The sequence below is a fragment of the Nycticebus coucang genome, chromosome 1 (genome assembly GCF_027406575.1).
Source record: "Nycticebus coucang isolate mNycCou1 chromosome 1, mNycCou1.pri, whole genome shotgun sequence".
Taxonomy (NCBI): Eukaryota; Metazoa; Chordata; class Mammalia; order Primates; family Lorisidae; genus Nycticebus; species Nycticebus coucang.
The window spans coordinates 104124642-104143527 of record NC_069780.1 but is presented as its reverse complement, the minus strand read 5'-3'; the positions used below and the strand labels follow the sequence as shown (position 1 = coordinate 104143527).

At 39.5% G+C, this 18886-nt stretch overlaps 1 protein-coding gene across 1 annotated transcript in view; it reads right to left on the bottom strand.

Annotated features, from left to right (window-relative positions):
- The window catches only part of GLRA3 (glycine receptor alpha 3), a 92379-nt gene that overhangs the window by 64876 nt on the left and 8617 nt on the right, over window positions 1–18886 (bottom strand). The window contains exon 4 of the mRNA XM_053595857.1: window positions 12388–12455. Within this exon, the coding sequence (XP_053451832.1) occupies window positions 12388–12455 (68 nt within the window). The remainder of the gene's footprint in view (window positions 1–12387; window positions 12456–18886) is intronic.

Below are 18886 nucleotides of genomic sequence, written 5' to 3'. Positions count from 1 at the left end.
GTATACTTGTGTCAAAGACACAATAGCATGTTCTCTTTTTGGGAAAAAAAAGTCTTTGTTGGCAAGAATGCAATTATACTTACACATATTCAAATATATCTATCTGTCTATCTATACATTTGAGGACTACCCAGAAAGCTCCAGCCGTGTAATATGAACAATAGTATTAACAATGGCTAGATACTTTCCAGACAGCCCTTGTATGTCTGTGTGTGTCTTTAAATATATATATATATGTATGTATTTAGGAACTACTTTGTGTGGGGCTAGTATCAGTTAATGATGCAATGATGAACATTATCAGAGAGGGTTGCTGCCCTATCAAGACCATAATTACAAAACTTTTTTAAAAAATTAAATCATAGCTGTGTACATTAATGCAATCATGGGGTACAATGTGCTGGTTTTATATACAATTTAAAATATTTTCATCAAACTGGCTAACATAGCCTTCACGGCATTTTCTTAGTTATTGTTTTAAGACATTTATATTCTACATTTAGTAAGTTTCACATGTATCCTTGTAAGATGCACCGTAGGTGTGGTCTCACCAATTACCCTCCCTCCACCCAGCCTCCCTCCTCCCCTCCCCTCCCTCTCCCCTTTCTCCATATTCTTGAGCTGTAATTGGGTTATAGCTTTCATATGAAAGCTGTAACTTGGTTTCATAGTAGAGTTGAGTACATTGGATACTTTTTCTTTCATTCTTGAGATACTTTGCTAAGAAGAATATGTTCCAGCTCCATTCCTGTAAACATGAAAGAGGTAAAGACTCCATATTTTTTTAAGGCTGCACAATATTCCATGGTGTACAAATACCACAATTTATTAATCCATTCATGGGTCGATGGGCACTTGGGCTTCTTCCATGACTTAGTAATTACGAACTGGCTGCAGTAAACATTCTGGTACAAATATCTTTATTATAATGTGATTTTTTGGTCTTCTGGATATATACCTAATAGAGGAATTGTACGATCAAATGGCAGGTCTATTTTTAGATTCCCTAAGTGTTCTCCAAACATTTTTCCAAAAGGAACATATTAGTTTGCATTCCCACCAGCAGTGTAGGAAGTATTCCCTTTTCTTCACATCCATGACAACATCTATGGTTTGGGGATTTTGTGATGTGGGCTAATCTTACTGAAGTTAGATGATACCTCAAAGTAGTTTTGATTTGCATTTCTCTGATGATTAAGGATGATGAGCATTTTTCATATGTCTGTAGGCCATGCACCTGTCTTCTTCAGAGAAGTTTCTCTTCAAGTCCCTTGCCCAGCCTGCGATGGGATCACTTGTTCTTTTCTTGCTAATATGTTTGAGTTCTCTGTGGATTCTGGTTATTAAACCTTTGTCAGAGACATAACCTGCAAATATCTTCTCCTATTCTGAGGGCTGTCTGCTTGCTTTACTTACTGTGTTCTTGACTGTTTTAGAAGCTTTTTAGTTTGATCAAGTCCCAATAATGTATTACTGGTGTTGCTTCAATTGCCTGGGTGTGTGTGGGGGGTCCTCCTCATAAAATGTTCGCCTAGGCTGATTTCTTCAAGTGTTTTCCCTACACTTTATTCTAGTATTTTTATAGTTTCATGCCTTAAGTTTAAATCTTTAATCCATTGATAGTCTATCTTAGTTAATGGTGAAAGATGTGGGTCCAGCTTCAGTCTTCTACATGTCGCCAGCCAGTTCACCCAACACCATTTGTTAAATAGGGAATCTTTTACCCATTGAATGTTTTTAGTTGGCTTGTCAAAGATCATGTAATGGTAAGTAGCTGGATTCATCTCTTGGTTCTCTATTTTGTTCCATACATCTACCTCTCTGTTTTTGTGCCGGTACCATGCTGTTTTGATCACTATCGATTTGTAGTGTAGTCTGAGGTCTGATAGCATGATTCCTCCTGCTTTGTTTTTGTTTCTGAGTAATGTCTTGCTATTCGAGGTTTTTTTCTGGTTCCATATAAAATGAAGTATTATTTTTTCAAGATCTTTAAAGTATGGCAGTGGAGCTTTAATAGGGATTGAATTAAAATTGTATATTGCTTTGGATAGTAGGGACATTTTAACAATGTTGAGTCTTCCCAGCCATGAGCATGGTATGTTTTTCCATTTGTTAACATCTTCAGCTATTTCTTTTCTTAGAGTTTCATAGTTCTTTTTATAGAGATCTTTCACATCCTTTGTTAGATAAACTCCCAAATATTTCATCTTCTTTGGCACTACTGTGAACAGAATAGAGTCCTTGACTTTTTTCAGTGTGACTACTGTTGGTATATATAAAGGCTTCAGATTTATAAGTGTTGATTTTGTAACCTGAGATGCTGGTGTATTGAATCCCTAGTGTTTTTGAGATATGCAATCATATCATCTGCAAAGAGTGAAAATTTGATCTCTTCTGACCCTATGTGGATACCCTTGATCGCCTTTTCTTGCCTAATTGTGATGGCTAAGACTTCCATTACAACCTTAAAAAGCAGTGGAGACAATGGGCAACCTTGTCTGGTTCCTGATCTGAGTGAAAATGATTTCAATTTAACTCCATTGAATACGATATTGGCTATGGGCTTGCTGTAGATGGCCTCTATCAGTTGAAGAAATCTCCCTTCTATACAGAATTTTCAATGATCATGAAAGGATGCTGGATATTATCAAAAGCTTTTCTGCATCAATTGAGAGAATCATATGGTCTTTGTTTTTTAATTTGTTTATGTGATGAATTATATTTATAATAGATTTACATATATTGGACCAGCCTTGAGACCCTGGGATAAAACCCACTTGGTCATGGTGTATAATTTGTTTGATGTGTTGCTGGATTATGTTTGCTAGCGCATTGTTGAATGTTTTTGCATCAATATTCACTAGTGATATTGGTCTATAATTTTCTTTTTTTGTTGGGTCTTTTCCTGGTTTGGCGATCAAGGGGATGTTTGCTTCATAGAATGTGTTAGGTAGTATTCCTTCTCTTTCTATATTTTGGCAAAGATTCAGTAATATAAGTACTAGTTCCTCTTTAAAAGTTTGATAGGATTCTAATATGAAGCCATCTGGTCCCAGGCTTTTCTTTTTAGGGAGATTTTGTATAGTTGATGCTATTTCAGAACTAGATATAGGCCTGTTTACCATATCCACTTCATCCTGGCTAAGTCTATGAAGGTGGCATGCTTCCAAGTATTGGTCTATTTCCTTCAGATTTTCGTATTTCTGAGAATAGAGTTTCTTGTAATATTCATTAAGGATTTTTTTAATTTCTGAGGAGTCTGTTTTTATTTTGTCTTTACCATTTCTGATTGATGAAATTAGAGATTTTACTCTTTTTTTTTCCTGGTTAGGTTTTTCAAAGATTTCTCTATTTTATTGACCTTTTCAGAAAACCAACTTTTTGATTTATTGATCTGTTGTATAATCCTATTGTTTTAAATTTCATTTAATTCTGCTCCAATATTGGTTATTTCTTTTCTTCTGCTGGGTTTGGGATTGGAATGTTCTTCCTTTTCCAGTTGCTTGAGGTGTCCCATTAAGTTGTTAACTTCTTCTCTTTCCGTTCTTTTGAGGAAGACTTGCAGTGCTATGAATTTCCCTCTTAGTACTGCCTTTGTGGTATCTCAGAGGTTCTGATAATTCGTGTCTTCATTATTGTTTTGTTCTAAAAGTTTGGTAATTTCCTTCTTAATCTCACCTATGACCCAGCTATCATTCAGCATAAGGTTATTTAGTTTCCATGTTTTTGTATGAGAATGCAGACTCCTGTTGTTATTGAGTTCAACTTTTATTCCATGATGGTCCAAGAAGATGCAAGGAATAATTTCTATTCTTTTAAATTTGCTGAGGTTAGACTTGTGACACAAGTCACAAGATGTGATCAGTTTTGTAGTATGTTCCATGGGCTGATGAGAAGAATGTGTATTCAGTTTTGTTAGGATGAAATGTTCTGTAATGTCTGTTAAATCCAGTTGTTAAATGGTTAAGTTTAAGTCTAAAATTTCTTTGCTTAGCTTCTTTTTGGAGGATCTGTCCAACTCTGCCAAAGGAGTGTTAAAATCTCTGACTATTATGGTGCTAGAGGAAATTAAGTTGCTCATGTCTGTTAGAATCTCCGTTATAAATTGAGGCAAATACTGGTTGGGTGCATAAACGTTAATAAATGAAATCTCATCATGTTGAGTGTTATCCTTAACAAATATGAAGTGACTATCCTTATCTTTCCTTAATTTTGTTGGTTTAAAGCCTGTTGTATCTGCAAATAAAATTCCAACACCTGCTCTTTTCTGATTTCCATTTGCCTAAAATAAAGATGACTATCCCTTCACCCTGAGACTTTATTTATGGAGCTGATATCTGGCCTGAGTTTTTGTATCCGGTCAGCCAACCTGTGCCTCTTTAGGGGGCAATTTAAGCCATTCATATTAATTGTAAATATTTATAAGCCTGGTAGAATTTTGGGTATCAAGTTTTTCGAAGGTCCAGTGGACATTTTTAATCCTTTCACCACTGTGGAAGTTGGAATTTGATCAAAAGTTTCTGAGTGAGTTTACTTTTGTGGTGGAGGATTGTGCTGGTCATTATGGAGGATAGGTCTAAGAATATCTTGAAGAGCTGGTTTAGTTATGGCAAATTTCTTCAAAATGTGAATGTCATTAAAGTATTTAATTTCTCTATCATAAATGAAACTCAGTTTTACTGGATACAGGATCCTGGGTTGAAAGTTATTTTGTTTTAGGAGATTTAAAGTCAATGACCACCCTCTTGTAGCTTGAAAGGTTTCAGCAGAGAGATCTGCAGTCACTCTAATATTCTTCCCCTTGTAGGTTATGGTTTTCTTATGTTTGGCTGCTTGCAGAATTTTCTCCTTCATTTTAACTTTGGCAAAGTTAATTATAATGTGCCTAGGAGATATTTTATTCTGGTTGAGTCATGCTGGGGTTCTGAAACTGCTATCTGAATTTCAGAATCTCTTGGCATGTCTGGAAAGTTCTCCTTCATTATTTCATGAAGAAGAGCCTCTGTGCCTTTCGAAGCCACCTCATTGCCTTCAGGAATTCCTATAAGGCGAATATTAGTTTTCTACGAATTATCCCAGAGCTCTCTGAGAGAATGATCTGTTTTTGCTCTCCACTTCTCTTCCTCTTTGAGTGTTTGGGAGTGTTCAAAAGCTTTGTCTTTAATGTCAGAAATCCGTTCTTCTGCCTGCTCAATTCTGTTACTGAGGGATGCTACTGTGTTTCTCAGATCTTTAAGCACTGCACATTCTTGTCTCGATGTGTCAAAATCTTTGGTGATTTTGTATTTGATTTCATTGAATTCTTGAGACAACTTTTTTTTTAGTTAATTAATTTATTTATTTTTATTGTTGGCCATTCATCATCTTGAGACAACTTTTGAAATGCTCAACTTTACCTCCATTCTATTTCAAATTCCAACTTTACCTCCATTCTATTAATCTTATTTGCATTCCAAATTCTGAATTTGATTTCTGACATCTCAGCCATCTGTTTATGAATGGGATCTTCAGTTGTGTCCGCCATATCATTCCTTGTGGGAGTTGATCTACTCTGGTTATTCATGTTACTGGAGTTTTTCCACTGATTCCGCCCCATGATTATTTTACACCATTCGGCTAGATGAGCAGATAAGTTGAAGTTGGGCTGGGGGTTCCTGAAGTAGTGATAACCAGCCCTTTGCCCAAGAGCTGGGACTGGTGCCTGTACCTTTTCCCCTGGAGCTTTGCTAAAGGACCTGAGAAACTGGGGACCTGCTTGGTGTGGTGCGGCTAAGTGGCTCTGTCTTGTTTTCAGCTGGTCTCTGTTCTACCCTAGTGAATCAGTTACTCTGGGTTGAAGTCTCAGCTGTGGAGAAGTACCAGCAATTAAGTCACCCTACCCCCATGGGCAACAGATGGAAAAGGAAAATCAAACCTTCCCACAACCACACAACCAGGGTACCACTTTGGATAGTCCTCAGGTGATTGGCCCAGTTCAAGAGTTCCAAATCGATTGTCCCATTCAGCATCAATCTCAGGTGGGAGAGTTCAAAAGGTCTCCAGCAACTACCCTATTTCCCCGAAAATAAGACATCCTCCGAAAGTAAGACCTACTTACAGGAATGATAAGACGTCCCCTGAAAATAAGACCTAGCGCATCTTTGGGAGCACACCTTAAAATAAGACACTGTCTTATTTTCGGGGAAACAGGGTAGATAGCAGGGGTCTGCTGGCAGCTCAAGTACGACTTTCTCAGGGGCTCTGTGAGGTCAGAAGGACCCACCCAGCAAATAAATTCGTCTGGTAAGGTTGATGCCTCCGTCCCCACCTTGCACCTACCACACCCAGTCACTGGTAACCCCACAGGGAGGTGACCCAGTTCCCTCCAATGAGCAGATGCTCCAGGGACTTGCGCCTACTTGAGTCACAGGGAGATCTATGTCTCCTCAGCCAAGCTGCTGCTTTTTGTCACTATCTGGCAGGGGGAGCTGAGGCCTGACAACCTTAGGCAGTTCACTCAGTTCCAGCCCCACACCTGGTTGATGTTGCTGACAAAAACAGAGCAATTTCACAGAATTTGTTTCTGTCCCAGCTATATTCATTCCCCTACAGATCAGATGCTGTTTGAGTTCACAGAAACTGCAACTCAGCCCCTTCTGTGCTGCTGTCCAAAGCTGGTGTGTCTGTCTTGGTTGCAGTCTGTATTGGGGCTGCACGGTTAGAGCTCACCCTCAGCTTTAAGTTTCAGCCTCTGCCCCCCTGCCTTTGTCTCAGCTATGATCCCCTGAGGGCCAGGTGCTTCTTTGGCTCATTAAAGCAGCCCTTCTGGCTCAGCCCCACCCTGGGAGTATTCTGTCTCTGCATGCATCTAGGCCAGTACTGCCATGCCCCATCCATGCCGGTACTGCCTCAGGCATACCCTGTACTCATGTGGCCAGTGTTTCTGTCCCACATCAGTTCTGCCAGTGGCTGCCACCAGAGATGCCCAGCTTCCTCTGGTTGCCCAGAGAGGCAGGGAGTGTCTCTTCAAAATACCCCCAGCGATGTGAGCCCTACTGTTCATGCCACTGATGTTGCTGCTCTGTGCCTCAGGGCATTGCCTCTCCCTCTCCCATTATGGTTCCCTCAGTTCACCATCTTCTCCTTACTCCTGTGCTGAAAAATCACCACAGACCAGTAACAGCCCACACCCTGTCCACACCTCTCAAGAAAATGCCCAAGAATCTGGACTTCATGGGGGACAGACCTCCAGACCTCAGGGTGAGAGTGGAGGGGGGTTCTATGAGCTCAGAATTGCAGGTAGAGAATATATACAGTTTTATGCCTGACGAGAGAGTGCCATGGCACATTGGTAAGTCCTCTCTAGGGAAGGTATTCCAGTTATTAGAGGGTTTCTCCTGTGGAATAAAATAGGAGGGGATCCAAACTCTGCTCGCTTGTTTGTATAGAGTAAACTGCAAGCAGTTCTCATGCAGAGGGGACTCCTGTCCACTTGGTGATGGATTTTGTACCTATTGTTTATTTCCTTGGGGTTGCAGCTTCCCTCAGCAGGGTTGATGTGCATTCTTCAACCTTCTCTTTTGGCTCAGCTCCAAACTATTGGCTTAATTGCTAAAATTCTGTCCTTTAACTCTCCTTCTCCACAGGAGACTCTGTGGAAAGGTGGCTCCAGTCAACCATCTTGTCTCTACCCCCCATAATTACAAAATTTTAAATAAATATTTGTGGTTTTAGATAAAATATTTTAAAAGGAAAAAAATGAATCTTAAAGCAAGTTGGACAAAATAATAGGATGTTCTTGAAATCTGTTTGATAAATCAACACAGGGAGAAAATGTTATTCCAACAAAACCAAATAAAATAGCACAAGGAAATAATCAGCTTAGACTGGGAATTAATTATCTTTATGTAAGTCATGGACTTATTTATAATGAAGGAATCGAAAATGTATAGGTCTGAAATGTAGATTTGGGGGATGTTTATGGATTTAAAATAATTTGCCAGTCAAAATTCATAAAGATAGAAATATAAAAAATAGGAACAGAGAAATAAAAAGTGATAAAACTAAGACAAAGAAATTAAGATACAGAAAATATAATCAATATATAGTATAAAAGAAGGCACATGTGGTGGCTCACACCTGTGATCCCAGCACTGAGGCAGGCTCAGGAGGGAGGATCCCTTGAGCTCAGGAGTTCAAGATCAACCTGAGCAAGAGCAACACACAGTCTCTACTAAAAATAGAAGAGGCTGGAACTTGGTTAGGTGCAAGAGGCCGAAGGCAGGTAAATTGCTTGAGCTCAGGAGTTCGAGACCAGCCTGGGCAAGTGGGAGACCCTGTCTCTCCTAAAGATAGGGAAAAAAGAAAAACTGAGGCAAGGGGATCACTTGAGCCCAAGAGATTGATGTTGCTATGGGCTATGACTACATGGCACTGTACTCAAGGTGATAGAGTGAGACTGTGTTGCAAAAAAAAAAAAAAAATGTATATATATATATATACACACACACACATACACACACACACACACTATAAAAGAACAATTGAAGAGACATGAATTGAATATTGGAAGAAAACAAGCATTAATCATACATTCACAAGGTGGCAAAAATCCTTAGTAGAATTAAAATGAAATACATCCATATGTAAATTAATTAAGACAGTAAGGAGTTGAAATCAAACTACCAGAAGAAAAAAATAGAAACTTTGCAAAATCCCTAAGAGTAAAAAGATGCTATAAATAAGTTTATGTAAATAAAGTGGCAATTTTAAAGAAATGGAAAATTTCCATGAAAACTACAACTATTGCGAAACTGACACTATAGAAGCACTACATAGTTCTATATCCGTTCCAGAAGTGCTTGTAATTGAAAACTTTTGCGCAAATGAAATGATCAGTCCCCATGCCATTACTAGCGAATTTCACCAACTATTTAAGGAAGCAATAAAATTGACATTCCATTAGCTATTTTATAGAGTACAGGAGGAAAGAATACTTCCTGCCTAGTTTTTTTGAACCAGCGTAGTACTCATACCAGGCACAATTCTTGACACTGTAAGAAAAGAAGCATGAGCGAGACCCTGTCTCTAATACTAGCCGGGTGTGGTGGTGAGCCCCTGTAGTCCCAGCTACTCGGGAAGCTGAGCAAGGAGGATCAATCACTTGAGCCTTGGAGTTTGAGGTTGCTATGAGCTATGACTCTTTGGCACGCTACCCAGAGTGACAGACTGAGACTCTGTCTGAAACAAAAAATCAAAGAAAAGAGGAGAAGAAAGGGGAGCGGAGGGGAAGGAAGGAGAGGAGAGGAGGGAAGAGAAAATCTAAAGATTCAAAGTAGCATTCTAATGTGCATGCATGTTGTTCCAACTAAAATGTGAAAACATCATTTGTGAGGAAGACAAAAACCCGTCCAGTTGGACAGGTCCATGAGATAACCCCAGCCCCTCAGATGCTATCCTCAAGCCCTGCCGCATGTTAGTACGTACAAGCACTTGAGAAACTATTGTACCAAAGTCAATCACCTTTTTTGTTTTTATTTTATAAAATAATTTATTCAGGCTCAGTGCCTGTAGTTCAGTGGCTAGGGCACCAGCCACAGACACTGGAGCTAGTGGGTTCGAATCCAGCCCAGGCCTGCCAAACAATGACAACTGCAACCAAAAAATAGCTGGGCATTGTGGCAGGTGCTTGTAGTCCCACCTACTTGGGAGGCTGAGGCAAGAGAATCATTTGAGCCCTAGAGTTGGAGGTTGCTGTGAGCTGTGATGCCACAGCACTCTACCCAGGATGACATTAGGGAGACTCTGTCTCAAAATAATAATAATAACAATCATAATAATAATAATTTATTCTATGGGCACTGGTGTAAAGCTCTGGTTCCATGAGTAAATACTGATTTAAATCACATACCAGAACAACTCTCTAACTCTTTAACATATGTGTGACAAGATGGGGAATCATCTGTTTCTGAAAATAGGCAGTTAAGCCAAAATGTTCATTTTGGAATACCACAGTGCTGCGTATGCACCCAGCCCACTTCAGGAAACATAAAGGACAGGGAATGCCAGGAGGTATAGCAGGCTTCCTGGATACTACTCTTTCATTTCTAAGTGTTCACTCTGGGATAAGTCACTGCACTCCATCTCTATAATGCATGTCTTTTTCTGCATGTATATTAAATAGCAACAAAAAGTTAGAAAAATGAGGCTCATAATTTCAACTCTATAATAGAAGTGGTTTATGGCTTACTACTAAGTCAATAAAAGATTGGTCAGAATAAAATGACTATTTTATCCTTGATATGCAAAATGCTTGGCTCAACATAAGCCCTCAAAAACATTTTTTTTTTTTTTGAGACAGAGTCTCACTCTGTTGCCCTGGGTAGAGTGCCCAAGAGTCATAGCTCATAGCAATCGCAAACTCCTGGGTTCAAGCAATCCTCCTGCCTCAGTCTCCCAAGTATCTGGCACCTGTCACCATGCCCAGCTAGTTTTTCTATTTTTAGTAGAGACGAGGTCTTGTTCTTGTTCAGGTTGGTCTGGAACTCGTGAGCTCAAGGGATCCTCCTACCTTGGTCTCCCAGAGTGCTGAGATTACAGGCTTGAGCCACTGTGCCCAGCCCAAAAAACATTTATTGGATGAATGAATAAACTATGTAAAAAGAATATGTCCATATTTACAGGATTTTAGAATTATCCGGTGTGTATTGAAACAATTAAGATGAGAAAGTCACCAGGACTAGAAATACAATTTGGGGATGCTTGAGTAGAAGAAAGTTAAAGCAGTTCCACCATCTCTGGGTGATTTGAACTGTGTGTACAAAGGCAGGATATAAATCAAGAACAGATATTCAACCAGAATCTGAAATGTGTCAAAGCTCAAAACAGGATTCTAGCCACTTTAGAGATGGAATCACAGCAGAAGCACAACGTTTTGGTTGTGCAAACAAATTACAGGTATTTTCTCTGTCTTTAAACCCATGCCCATACATACATGTTAACTTACAGAGCACTATACTTAAGATGATTCAATGTTGGCTCGGCACTTGTAGCTCAGCGGCTAGGGTGCCAGCCACATACACTGGAGCTGGCGGGTTCAAACCCAGCCTGGGCCTGCCAAACAACAATGACAACTACAACCAAAAAATAGCTGGGCATTGTGGCAGGTACCTGTAGTCCCAGCTACTTGGGAGGGTGAGGCAAGAGAATCGCTTAAGCCGAGGAGTTTTAGGTTGCTGTGAATTGTGATGCCACAGCACACTACCGAGGGTGACATAGTGAGACTCTGTCTCAAAAAAAAAAAAAAAAAAAAAGAAAGAAAAAGAAAAGATAATTCTATGCAATGTCCTCAAATGTAAGTTCAGTTCTTCTCCTATAATGCTTCCATTATAGTTATATTGTTTGACTAGAACTGCAGAGATTCTAGTAAATGACAAGATGTTGCAGACATTACAAAGACAGCGTTTAAAAAGAACAGGTGCCTGAATAATCTCTCAGTGTTGAGATGATCCCTATAAATATACCCTATATACATGAATACCCCCCCACATGTCATAATTTGGATATTAGATTATTTTTCTAAGAAAATTTATCATCCAGTGAGCATATTTAATAATGATTTCTGAAACTATTAAATCTGTAAGTATTTTACCCCATATTTTAGTTAATATTAACTTTGAAAAGTAAGGCAAATTATACTCCATAACTTCAGAAATAGAGTATAAACCTATGTAATTCATACATAGTCTCAAGAAAAATAGACTGGCTGCTAAATAATGTGGTAGATATATTTAGTAAGTAAAGTGTCTATTTCTGCATTCTATTTTAGCTAACGTGCAGAATAGAAACTACAGGACAAAGATAAGATAATGTGATCTTTAAAGAAAGTTGTAAAAGTGAAGACAATGAATTTGGTCTGTAACAACCATTTCTAGGTTTATCTGGCTTTAATAACTCAATGACATAACTGTTAAGTGATGACTATACTACTATTTGCAAAATATTTAATGTTTAGGCAAATTCTATATTCATTTGAAAAAGTAATCAGAATACTCAACATAAATAAATTTGTAAGTGTAGAGGATAATTAAACCTGAAAGAATTTACTACCATGCTTATGTCTGGCTACCAAATAGCATTACAAAGAAATAAAATTATTTATATAGTAAAAATGTCCATTTTATTTCAAGGCTTAGCATGAGATTGTGTTGTTTTCCCTTACATTTATTTTCCAATATAGTACTTCTAAATAAATTATAATGTAGCTGATTCTAATTTAATTATACCACTAATCGGATCTTTTAAAATCTTGTTATATTTATTTGGGTTGTAAATTATGTAACAGCAGAAAAATTGCCAGTGATTATAGATTACTCTAGTGTGACGCTTGTTACATAGTAACATGCCTACCATGGTGGTCTCTGCGATGGAGCCGAAGCTGTTGATGAATATGTCGCATGTGACGTTAACTGGAGGGCCTGGAAAAGAGATGAAAACATTAAGGTTGTTCAGAGACTTGCCTATAATATTTTCACATACTTCTCGCTAACCGTTACTTAATCTCTCATGGACTCAGTTTCCATAATCTAGATATCTCCAATGGTTCTGTGAATGCCTAATTTAAAGTCCAACATCTGGGCTCCTTCAAAGACAATTTCTCTTGATCTTTGCCCCCACCATGCATGGGCTATATACGTTTCTCTTTTTTTGCTCTTCTCATAAATTTCTTGAAAATTGGACTCTTTTTTTTTTTTTTAAGATGATATGTTAAAGCAACTCTGGGAAACCTGACCCTCCCACTTCCAACCCACAGTTTGTGTTGCTGGTTTTTCTTATTCTTACTCTTGGTGATGTAGTGACTTACCTGGACTGATACTGGGAAGTTTGTATTTCCCTGTCATGCCACTGAGCCACTGAGACCTCTTTGCTTAGTGAGTTTGGTGCTCAACTACACTGGCTGGAGATTTCTAGGGTTTATTGGCTGGAGCCAGTAAATCTTCTGCCTTTTGTCTAGGGGCTTTGTGTTTGTTTTGGGTCCTGCTTTCAGTACTCAGGCAGTTTGCAACTGTACCCTCTTCCTCTATACCTCCTGCTTGCTCAGGGCCTGAGGTCAGCCAGACCAGAGCTACTGGGGCCCTGATAGGGCTTCCTGGCCTCAGCCCGACACACTCACATAACCTCTAGGTTACATAATATGGCAAAGCTGTTCAGAGCTTCCTAGGGACAGACACCTAACTTCCTCAGATCTTTCAAATTTTTTGTTCTGGCTGTTGTTTGCCCCAACCATGGCAGCTGTAAGCAGCTACAATGTTAACAATTTTCCAACTGCTTTTAAGGAATAGGGCTTCTCCCCAACAAGAAAGTTCTCAGTCAAGTCAAATGAGAAGCCATTTGAATGAGGCTTATCCACACATGTCAAATAGAGATACAGCTCCGAAGATGGACTTTCTAAGGATCTTCAAACCTGTTCCGCCCTCCATGGGGGTTTTGAAGCTTCTGTGTTGTAGAGCTCTGGATTTTGAGGCTGTGGGCCTCTGAATACTATACTGTGCATTGAAATAATCTTTGGATCTTTAAAAAAAAATACAGATACCTGATTCACTCCTTCTAATTTAGTTGATATGGCAAACAACCAAGGTGCTCTAGGAGATTGAAATGTGCAGGAATGCTTAGAAACCATTGGCCTATGGAATTCCAGACTAGAAAGTCTGTGGCCTTATCTACTACTGGGATAACCATGAACTAAAATTTTCTTAAAGAAAAATATGGATAAAGGAGTCAGTGCTTTGGAACATTAAAAATTCAAGGCTATTAATTTTGATAAGAGAGTTGCCTATTATGAATTTGGTGAACACTGATAATAAAATAGAACCTGAAGTTCATTAAGCATGGAGATACATAGAACATAACATTAAAACAGATAAGCAATTCTTTTTTTAATGTGAAGGATGGATGAAATAAGAAAACACTAAAATAGCTCTGAATCCTGGAGAAGCCATATGTGGTTACTGATAAACATTTTATATCTTCGTGGGTTATTTCTAAATATTTACACATTTCTAAAGTTTGTAAGATAAGAGGATTATCTTATGTCACTATGTGAAAGAGGAGAAAGCAATTCTTCTTCATAATTTTTAAATCCCATTGTAAATGAAGTACAAGGTTACAATAAACTGTCAAAGGTACTTTTTTTCTTAACTGAATATAAGCCTAAAGTGAACTCTGAAATATATATACAGGCTGATTGGCATCCTTAAAAAGCTAAAACCAGGGTGGCGCATGTGGCTCAGTGAGTAGGACACCGGCCCCATATAACGAGGGTGGCGGTTTGAACCCAGCCCTGGCCAAACTGCAACAAAAAAATAGTCGGGCATGGTGCAGGGAGGGGCCTGTAGTCCCAACTACTCGGGAGGCTGAGGCAAGAGAATCTCCAGAGCCCAGGAGTTGTAGGTTGCTGTGAGCTGTGACGCCACAGCACTCTACCAAGGGAGATAAAGTAAGACTTTGTCTCGAAAAAAAAAAAAAAAAAAGCTAAAACCAAATTTTTTTAAGACAGAGTCTTACTCTGTCACCCTGGGTAGAATGCCCCAGTGTCACAGTTCACAACAACCTGAAATTCTTGGGCTCAAGCAATCCACCTGCCTCAGGCTCCCGAGCATCTGGCACTACAGATGCCCACCACCATGCCCAGCTATTTTTTTTATTTTTAGTAGAGACGGAGTCTCACTCTTGCTCAGGCTGGTCTGGAACTTCTGAGTTCAAGATCCACCTGTTTCAGCTTCCCAGATTGCTGGGATTACAGGTGTGAACCACAGTGTCTGGCTGAAACCAATCTGTGATGTTTTCTAGGTTACTCTCTGTTTTCCCCAGACAGCACCAAAACTCTATTTCTTTTGCTGGAGATAGCAAATATGAATCTGGGAACATTACTTGGCTTAAGGTAAGTTCTGTTATGCTCTATTGCCTCACACTCTCTCGAGAGGGAAAACACAAGAGCCTTCGTATTGGGTTGATTCACCTTCAAAAAACTGGAGTTGGAGATGCATCTTGTTGGAAGAAGCTGCTACTAGCAGACTGATAGCGCCATATGATTTGATCTTTCTGGATTAAACTTGAATGAATAATTAAACAGCGGGGAGTTTTTTTTTTGAGACAGAGTCTCACTATGTTGCACTCGATAGAATGCTGTGGCATCACAACTCACAGCAACCTCAAACTCTTGGGCTTAAGTCACTTGCCTCATTCTCCCAAGTAGTTGGGACTACAGGCGACTGCCACAACACCTGGCTATCTTTTTATTGTTGTTGTAGTTGTCATTGTTTTAGGAGGCCTGGGCTAGGTTCAAACCCACCAGCCTCAGGTGTAGTGGTTGGCACAAAAACCACTGAGCTATGGGCTCCAAGCCTGTAGAAATGATTTTTAAAACTTTAATTTAGCAAGGGGAAAGGTCTTTATTTTTTGCACCTTTTTTCTCTTGCCTCCCTTTTATTATTCTGTGTTTATTTATTTATTTAGAAGAGCAATACTCTGCCACTCTGGGTAGAGTGCTATGGCATCAGAACTCAAACTCTTGAGCTCAAGAGATCCTCCTGCCTTGGCCTCCCAGAGTGCTGGGGTTACAGGTGTGAGCCACCACACCCAGCCAGTCTTTATTTTCTGGAGTATAATTTTCCATGGGCATTGAATAAAAAATGAGGCATTCTCTATCATATTTTTGGCCTCATCTTTCAAATTTGGTTATTATTCATAGGATTATAGACAATAGTGGTGAAAACTAAAATTGAGGCAAAAATTCAGCATAGGCCTAAGGGTTCTGGAATTAATCATGTCTGTTCTGTATATTTCAGTGTCCCTTGGGAGCAGGTGCTATGTGGCCTATACTAGTGTTCTAGGAACGTTCTGAAAGGAATGGTATTAGGTATGGTCTTCAAGCCATTCCTAATATTTTTGTTTTCCTCCTAAAATATGGTGCTGGCATCCCTTGCTACCAAAGGCTTTAATAGTATGACCAATGGATGGAATAAGAAAAAGAACACTTCCATCAAAGAATAGTGGTTAAAAAAACAAGCAATTAATTGAGACTTTACTAATAGTTAGGATCATGATGCCTCCTTTTATTTGAAATAGACTCCAGCCCCTGCCTCTACAACATGCCTCTAATAAGATGCAGAAAGTCTCTTCCTAAAAGTAAAAAGTCAGCCTGCCTTCAAAATCTAAATTTTAGAGGTAAAGTAGTTCACAGCATTCTTGGGTAAAAACTTTATTCCCTATCTAGTTACCAGATTAGTTCCCTGCCTGGATATTAGAAGCAAAATCGTATTTGGTTCCCATTTGTATAGATATTCTACAGCAGGAAGAAGGGTGAATAGATTCAGGCACCAAATTCTAATTCTAAATCTCAATAAATATGTCAGACACTCACTTGAAAGAGATACAAAGACAAGAGTAAATAAGAATAACGTTTAAAAATTTTAATGGCTGGGGATGGTGACTGACGCCTGTAATCTCAGCACTCTGAGAGACCGAGGCAGGTGGATCCCTTGAGCTCAGGAGCTGCGAGACCCCATCTGCACTAAAAATAGAGAAAACAGCCACGTGTAGTGGCGGCTGCCTATAGTACCAGTTACTCAGGAGGGTGAGGCAGGAGGACTGCTTGAGCCCAGGAGTTTGTGACTCCTGTGAGTTATGGTGCCATGGCACTCTAGCCTGGGTGACAGAGTGAAACTCTGTCCCAAAAAAGAAAAAGAAAAATTTTTTAAATATTAAAGAATAAAGCAATTTGAAAATAAAAGCCATTCTTTCAGTCATCAGCGTCCTGAATGTGAAGCCCAGGTTCACAAATTTATTGAATTTACATCCTGAGAACTTTGGAGGCCTTAGAGATTCTGGATCACAGGAGTGTAGGAGCTCCACGACACCATGAAAGGTTGCATCCAGCTAAAAGTTTGGAGAAAAAACAATTAGGAATTCATCGTAATAGTTTGGTGTGTTGTGTGTGTGTGTGTGTGTGTGTGTGTACACATATGTGTGCACAGAATGGACCTGACCAAGGGCGGTGACAGTCCATGGAGATAGATTACAAAGCGCAAAATGAACACAGCACTGTTACGTTTTAAAGGTATTGTGTCCTGCACTTCAGACTTCTGATATGTCAGAGCAGGGTGACAATCCTGGAATGGACTTTCTATCCAGGCTATTGATAGGGACATTCCAAAATTCTGTAGAGAATAACGCTCAGAAAAGATCGTACATCTTCTATTGCCATTATAGAGAACACCTGTTTAGCAGTTTTCAGCCAGTCTGCTACTTCTCTGAGCCAATGCAAAACCTGTTGTATGCATCCAGCACACGGCTATGTTTAGCAACAGACCAAGTAACTGCCATAGTGTCCATATGGCAAACTGCGCTTTTTAAGTGTGGTTATATTAGGCATCATTGGCCTGGAAAGCAAGTGACAGTAGTTGCAGATGTTTTCAGCAGCAGGTTTTCTTTTAGATGTTCTTTAAAGAAATAGAAAGGAGCTTCTAAGTTCAGCAATGAAATGAAGACAGAATAACACAGTACAATGCAAAGCAAGGATACCATTGCTACTGCTAATATCGTGATGATGGTGTTATCATTATCCACAGTGGGGAGCAATCAGTCATTCACTGAGCAGATCTAAGACTGGTAGACAACCAACTAGATTTTCATAAGAATGATTCTAAGGAATTTTTAGTATAATATTGTATTAAATGTTTATCCTTTTAAAAGACATAGGATGCAATTGAAAGATTACATTTCAAGCCATGCGTGATGGCTCACGCCTATGATCCCAGCACTCTGGCAAGCTGGGGTAGGAGGATTCCGTGAGCTGACGAGTTCAATATCAGCCTGAGCAAAAGTGAAATCTCATCTATAGAAAAACTAGCCAGGCACTGTGGTGGGCACCTGTAGTCCCAGCTACTTAGGAGGCTGAGGCAGGAGGATCACACTTGAGCCTAAGAGTTTGAGGTTGCTGTGAGTTATGATGCCATAGCACTCTACCCGAAGAAAGTGCCATAGCACTGTACCCAAAGTCTACTCTAACAAAGACTCTGTCTCCAAAACAAAACAAAACAAGAAAAGAAAAGAAAAGAAAGAATAAATTTCTAAATAAGTTAGAAAAGTGAATTATTTTTACTTTATAGAAATGGACACACACATATCACAAGGACAGAAGTTATTTTATGTTTTAATTGACACAAAGCATATTTGATGATTAAAATCTAGATTTTTAATAATTTGTTAGGCGCCTTAGAAAGCTTTGTAAATGATGGCATAAGGACAGAATCCAGTTTATAGGTCCCCTCTCTCTTTCCCTTCCTTTCTCTTTCTTTCCGGTGATGCATTCCTAAAGCCATTTAGTCACGTGATACCGGACATCTGGGGTGGCTGGGAGGGGTATGAGACCCTGAGCAGGAGGAAAGACGTCTACGGAGAAAAGCATAGGGCCTGGAGCACTGAGCCACAAGAAGTGAGGAAGATGTGCTCACATGGGACACCCTGGTGCAGAGTGGGGGGCTCAGGACCAGACAAAGGGGAGGAGTGTCCTCGTGGAGACACTGTGGCATGTGGAGTTGCCCTGTGAACATTGAACAGGGCTCTACACAGGGAGAGGACCATGAGGAAGAGTGCAGGTCCCAGTAGGAGGGTGTTCACGTGGGAGACAAGCACTGTAAGGAGATAAGGTAAGTAATGACACTGAGGATAATTGGAGCCAGCTTTCTTACTGTCGGAAGAGGGAGTTCGAGTCAGAAACTCAAACTAGAAATAAACCTATGGCGTTGGACATAAGTAATATGAACTCGTGGTTTTCAAAAGATAAAATGGGAGGTAAATATAGACATACATCAGTAGGTATAAGCATATGTACTATGTGGATACACAT